Genomic DNA, 6205 nt, shown 5'->3' with positions numbered 1-6205 from the left:
TTGGTTCCGGGGTCCGGCGGGCCTGCCCAGCCCCGCGGTCAGCCGCTGGGCCGGCGCTGGCATTGCCCTTTAGCTTAATTTTTGGGGCCTAATTCAGACGCAGGTAGGAAACGCTAACGTTTTCTGCTGAAGGAAACGAAGACTTGACAATTGGTTTTCTTGACACCAGCCCTTCGGCTCCGCGCACAAACGTAACAGCCTGTTTCCCTCCCGAGATGCAACTGTGCTGGGTTTTGCTCATGAAAAGCTAACGAGTGCCGCGTGCTAACGGCATCCCCGGCCAAAAGTACAGCGGATCTGCTGGGAAGGCTTAAACCGGCACCCTTTGCGCAAGCTGCACCCGCTGGCATTCAGCCTTCCACAATTACTGACGATGCAAAGTCCACACGCTGTTAATTATCGCAGTTGAATAAATGAATGAAAAAGCCCCTTACAAACGCAGTGGCGTACGTGTCTATCGAATATATACACTTAACTTCCCACAGAGCCAAATGCAGCCACCAAACCAAAAGACATTTGGCTTCTTTAATTTGTTTTGTAGGCGGGAGAGTCTGTGATTCCAGCCAGCCGGCAGTCAGACGGGGGAAGCACCCGACCCTCCTAATGCATCGGCTGCCGGGGGGATCTTGGTGCCGAATTACGAAGTCCCAGGCCTGCCTGCCGCACCCAGGTTGAGACAGTTATTTTCTATTTTCACTTGCTCGCATAACTAAAGGAAGGGAGTTAAATGTACGCTTTTGCCTTCCTCTGGAAAGTTTTGCTCTGTTGCAGGTAGCTCCCAGAGCTTTGTCTCTAAAGCCCGTTTAATAACACCCGCGCTATCTTTGAAAGGGGACTTTCTGCTCAAAAGAGCTCGTGGAGGCCTTCAGAGATCCTCTCAGCCACCCTGTGGGATCAGCTCTCCCTGTATTGTTCCTGATGGATTTTTCTGAGCCTGGGTTAGGTAAACGGTGACGACAATTCCATGCCATTCCCAGCAGCCTGCTGTGAATCACCTGCACCTCACTTTTGGGCAGATCCTTCACTGTCACCCAGCAGCGAAAAGCTCTTTCCCTGGAGGAGGACAGGAGTTCCTGCCAATAGCAGAGCAGCGGTAAGTGCAGGGCTTTATTGTACCGTTCTTTTCCGTTTACAGCGGGACCCGCGATGCTGCTGTTGGCACAGAGGTCTTCACAAAGGCCAAGCAGCTTTGGGTGTTTTCCCCATACACCTGAAAATATTTACGGAGCCTTTGCAGTGAATCAAAGTGTTAAGGCTTTCCTCATCTTCCAAGCACCCTCCAGCCCGAGCGTGAGCCCTGGCGAGCCCGAGTACCAGCTCTTTCAGCTGTCCAAGCAGCCGGCTTCCCTAACCCCAGCAGGATTGCTTTTGCGTCACTTTCCAAGGCGACAGCTACTTCTTACATGACTCGTGCATCCATCACGGAGTCTGTTAGTGCAGTCTGAGAGGTCAGAAAGGAGCTTTAGGCAACTTGGTCTGGAGAAATCAGGCCCTACTGTCTGCTACCACAAGGAACAGAGATTCACAGTCTCGGGCGCATCATCTTCAAGGGTTTCTGTGAACCCATCTCCAAACCCCTCTGCTTCCACCAGCTCCGGTTTCTTGTTGCACATGGGGCAGAGCTGGTTGCGGATGGCAGATGATCTCATCCAAATAATGAGGTTCCAGCGTTCCCCGGAGGCAATGGGAAGCGCCCCGTGGATCTGCCCTCCTCGGTGTAACAGCCCCCGGGCTCCCACGTGTTCGATCTCTATGTACTTTGGCATGGGGGTAGGATCCTGGAACAAAAGGGAGGCGGATACAGCATTACACCAGAAAGTCCCTAGCAGAACAATGCTCAAATAGTTGAAACTTTTACTTGTCACCTCTTCACCTACAGCACCCAGTGAGCAGCATGGAGAGGACTCACTGCACCTCTGAAATGCAGCCACTTCAGTGGTGGCTTGGCAGCAGTTTAGTACAACTGTTTTCAAGTAAGACATTCTCAGTGCCAGGTCCAGAGGGAATTTAAAGACAGAGTTTCAATCAAAAAACCTGTGTCACCAGTGTATGGGAGCTTTTACCCTTCTCTTGCCAGGAGTCCCCTGGAAATAGGGGCTACAGATTTAGGTTTAACTCTCATCTGAAATAAATTTCTTCTCTCTCTCTCTCTCAGCACCTCCCTGCTGACTATTTCAGTTGTGGACAGATGGGCTGGTTTGTTTCACTCCAGTTTCTACTACGATAGCCGTCTCTGTCCTCTCTTTGAAGCTTGAATATTGGTAACGTGCTTGTAGCAGAAAAGGCTCCTGTATAACCAAGACATTTAAAAAAATGGGGAAGGGACGGAGCAAGTTGGACTGTCAGAAGTGAATAATTGTTTTTTAGAACACTGTTAATGCCTTGACACTGGGGGGGATGAGGGGAATACAGTCGGGGTCCAGATTAGGAATATGCTCAGTACCTGGCTGAAATCCCCAAAGTACAAGTTGCCTTCTGTGAAGTCTTTTCCCAGTGAAACGTTTAAGGTGACTTCTGCATTGTCATAGTGAGAGCTCAAATCCAGATCTTCGTGTAGCGAGTACTTGACAACAAATGCTTTATGGCTGTCCAGACAATCGCCTCCCAAGTCGGGATAAAGCAGCGCCGTTATGGGCTGCAGGTACTTCTCACGCAGGGGTGTGATGAAAGTTTCATCCATCCCAAGCTCATTTAGCAAAACCTGTCTCAAAGAGAGGAGATGGGAACAGCTGACCGACTGTATCTGCTGCTTCATCAGAGCTGCTGCAGAGCTGTCTTGTTCTCTTCCAACCCTGCTGCTTGCTCAGACAAAGAACTTTAGAGCAAAGGCTCCAGCTACAGGCAAGAGAAGGAGGATCAAGGGGGAAAGTGATGGGGAAAAGACAAAGTAAGATCAAAAGTTAAGTGTCCTTTAAAAAGGGACTCCTTGATGTAAATGTATATTGCTTAAATACAAGGTGCTCTTTGCTCTGAGATACCAACGCCCATCCCCTTTCCTTGCATTCCCCTGTCCTTTTGTCTGCATAACTCAATTCCCTCAACCCTTTCACTTCAATGGGGCTGTACTCAAACTGCTCTGTGCTCAAATTACAGGCATTTTGGAAGGGAAAGGAGTGTGAAACAAGGAGGTAAACGGAGTCTGCTTATGAACACTCCCCCTAAAGAAGCACAAGAGCTAATGAGTCCTACCCCGTAGTTATTCATAGTGTTGGGCCTGCCTTTAGGCATGTCTGACTGCTCAAAGTTCTCCAGCTCATCCATAAAGGCTTGGCAGAATTCCTCTGTGAACACTGGGAGTCGATAGATCCTCTTATCTGTCAAGAGAAGGGAGACACCGTTTGCTGGGGAAAATGACAGGTGAGAGTGTTCTGGGCTGTCGTGCTGTCTAGCTACACTGTGCTGGTGTCAGTGAGAACACAGGACCCACGTGCTCAGGCTGCTCAAAGGGCCGGAACCATTCCCCAGGATCGGCTCTGGGATGTATTTGTTGTTTTTCATGTTGGCCCCTCGTTTCCAGGCTTCCCCATCCAGTCAGGAGACCTGGCACTGACCTAAATGCCTGCTGTAGGTGCCAAGGAAATGTTTTGAGAGAGCCTAGAGGGAGGGCGGTAAATCAACGGCTCATCACAGGCAGTCTGAATACAGCCTCCTGGAAGAAGGAGGCTCAAGGTCACTTAGGGGATGTGGGATTCACTCATCCAGTGCCAACCTTCTGGGAAGACCAGGCCTTCTGAGCTGCCTTTCAGGGTAGAGCCCTGCGTAAGGGGAGCTCAGTATCCAGGATATAGAAGCTGAGGTAAAGACAGCGTGAAAAGGCTGTGTGTCTGGAAATCGTGCCTTGGACAAATCCAGGAGCCCTGCACATACACGACATTTGGGTCTGTCTTTTTGTCTTGAGAAAAGGAGGCAACTCTGCAGCTTCCCCTCTACATTTTGTCAGCATTTCTGATAGGGAGAGAGCTTCACAGATGCCTCCAGGGAAGCTTAAAACCCAGATCACTTTTTAAAAGACTGAAATGTAGACTGAAACTATTTCAGCTCAGATTAACCAACAGGGATTGTCTGAAATGGTAAAGCACTTGGGGAGGGAAAACCAAGCTCCCCCATCTAACAGTGTTCCTTCAGCAGGCTCCCCCGTGAGGTTGTGGTACAACCAAAACCCCAGCCCTGCTGCAGCTAGAGCCTCTGATGAGACATCAGCAGACTGGGATTGGAAAAGCAGACAACAGGATCTCATCCAGAGCATAACTGCTGCACAGTATTGCCTCTCCAGAGACTCTCATCAAGCAGAAAGTAACATCGTTTTTCTCAGCTGTGTATCAAATCTGAGCTATGAAAGACAGGGCTTGAAAACAGCTGTCATCACTGAAGTTGCAGTGTCACACGGGGAGATCTTTGTGGCTGATGTGTTGTTTTCTTTACCTGAGAAGGACTCGACGTAGCGCAGGAGGCCATGGGGATGAGCATCCGACGATGTGCAGTATCTCACGATTTCTAGAAAATCTGGGGCCAGGAATGAATCCTGGCGTCAAGGGAAGGGTGGTAAAAATACACAGAAACACAATTAGCCTGCGCGGTCTTTTACAGCCCAAGAAGGAAAAGGACTTCCAGGCAGCCACAGGAAAATATGTAGAGTCTAGGGAGCAAGGCTGATAGTCACACCTGGGTTACTGCTGTGGCAGGAAATGCAGAATGTTACTGGTGTTTTTCCTGGTGGTTTAGGTAAATTGCTGCTTGCTCTGGCTCGTGGGTTTCTAAGTATAACTGGCCAGATTTATCCTCAGCGTGACAGGAAAGAGCCTGGCTCGCCTAATGGACTCCTAACAGGTAAGTGCAAAGTCTTTCCCAGCAGATCTAGCACCTTGTTGTGGCCTCAGCACAACAGCGTGACTACACTCTGCTGTGAGCACTTCCCCACACAGATCATGACAGACAACGGCAGAACTTGTTACTAAAGGGTCGCGGAGCAGTAAATCTGTGCCAACTTGTTTGTGTGTTACTGCTGATCTGTGGTCATTATCCAGCTGGGAAGCCTTGGGTCTGGCAAACACAAGGAAATTCAAAGCAGAGTAGCCCACAACGAGGGCTACCCTGCATTTGCGGTGGGGTGTATACATGCAGGCGGCCTGTTGCCCCCCTTCAGATGATAGTCACTAGTAACTTGTCCGTGTGTTAAGCCCATAAATGCTGATTTCTGTGGCTGTTCGTTAGACCTCACCGACCCCATTTGCTGCAATGATGCTTTAGGTCTAAATTACTAATGGTATTCTGAGTCCAGAACCAGGTGCTGGTGCAGCTTCAATACAGAATGACCCTTACCTGGCTATAAGCCAGGCGGAATCTTGCCTGGAGAATATGCTGCGCTGTGAAAGTTTTTAATTCAGTTTCGATATGCTACGCTTTGGTTTTACTTCAGTCCAGCTCTAGCACTGTGGGCAATCCCGAGAAGAGGGCTTCCTACCGCAAAAATAAACTGTCAGGCAATTCCTCGGGTGCAAAATAGATTCCAAACATACTGTCTACCTGCAGAATGTACACTTCTGGGTGTTTTCGTTTGTAGCACTTTGAGATGATGGCTTTGCGTTCCACTGATTGATGAATTAACTGTTTTCTTCTCTGCACTTCCGCCTCAATCTACAAGTAAACAACAGAGCATATTGTTAGAAAATCAAAAGGGATAACTAAAACAATTCCAGGAATTTGCTCATTGTTTTAAACCAGTTATTTTTGTTCTGGGCACCTCTGGGAGACAGAGTGTGTGCCTTTGTTTTTCTGTAGTCAAGACAAGTCCAATAAATATTTGAAGAGCCAAATGCCTAAGAGGGATTTGAGACACGTTCTCATTATGGATGGCTTAAAAAAATAACTGAAGTCTTTCCACTGACACGTCAAGCGGAGCTGCGAGGTTTCAGCCCTTTCAGGCATTCTGACACCTCATGAATCGCCGGCCTACGCTTTAAGAGTCTGGCTTATGTTCTGACAATGTGTTCTGCGTTGTCCAAAATAAAGACATTTGCTGGGAGGGAGACAGGACTTGTCATGAAGGGATTACTGCTAAGTGCTGTGAGGACAGGCTAATCTGTCATTTCAGAGGAAACAGCTGTAGTAGTACCTGATTCAGGCAGCTCTTCCTATTTATTAACCCCCCCATGAGATTAGTTTATAACATTCCTTAGCAAAAAAAGGAAGGAGGGTGTGACCGGTA

General features: G+C 48.6%; 1 protein-coding gene across 1 annotated transcript; it reads right to left on the bottom strand.

Annotated features, from left to right (window-relative positions):
- Positions 1 to 984: 984 nt before the first annotated feature.
- Positions 985 to 5583, bottom strand: OGFOD2 (2-oxoglutarate and iron dependent oxygenase domain containing 2). Its single transcript, XM_019473278.1, has 5 exons — positions 5524 to 5583; positions 4423 to 4673; positions 3190 to 3314; positions 2444 to 2701; positions 985 to 1778 (listed from the first exon to the last, which is right to left on the bottom strand). The coding sequence occupies exons 3-5, from the start codon at positions 3259 to 3261 to the stop codon at positions 1503 to 1505; spliced, it is 606 nt and encodes a 201-aa protein (XP_019328823.1). The 5' UTR covers positions 3262 to 3314; positions 4423 to 4673; positions 5524 to 5583; the 3' UTR covers positions 985 to 1502.
- Between the last annotated feature and the right edge of the window lie 622 nt (positions 5584 to 6205).

This window comes from Aptenodytes forsteri, unplaced genomic scaffold (assembly GCF_000699145.1).
Source record: "Aptenodytes forsteri isolate BGI_AS27 unplaced genomic scaffold, ASM69914v1 Scaffold118, whole genome shotgun sequence".
Lineage (NCBI taxonomy): Eukaryota > Metazoa > Chordata > Aves > Sphenisciformes > Spheniscidae > Aptenodytes > Aptenodytes forsteri.
The sequence above is the reverse complement of the archived record's forward strand: the minus strand, read 5'-3'. Positions and strand labels throughout refer to the sequence as shown.

What these genes read in the sequence shown, in the direction of transcription:
- OGFOD2 (XM_019473278.1), bottom strand. Translation starts at nt 3,261, where the DNA reads ATGGATGAGCTGGAGAACTTTGAGCAGTCAGACATGCCTAAAGGCAGG. An exon ending in ACACTATGAATAACTACGGG is followed by an intron (nt 2,702 to 3,189) that starts GTAGGACTCATT and finishes TCTTTGAGACAG; the next exon opens with GTTTTGCTAAATGAGCTTGG. An exon ending in ACTTTGGGGATTTCAGCCAG is followed by an intron (nt 1,779 to 2,443) that starts GTACTGAGCATA and finishes CTTTTGTTCCAG; the next exon opens with GATCCTACCCCCATGCCAAA.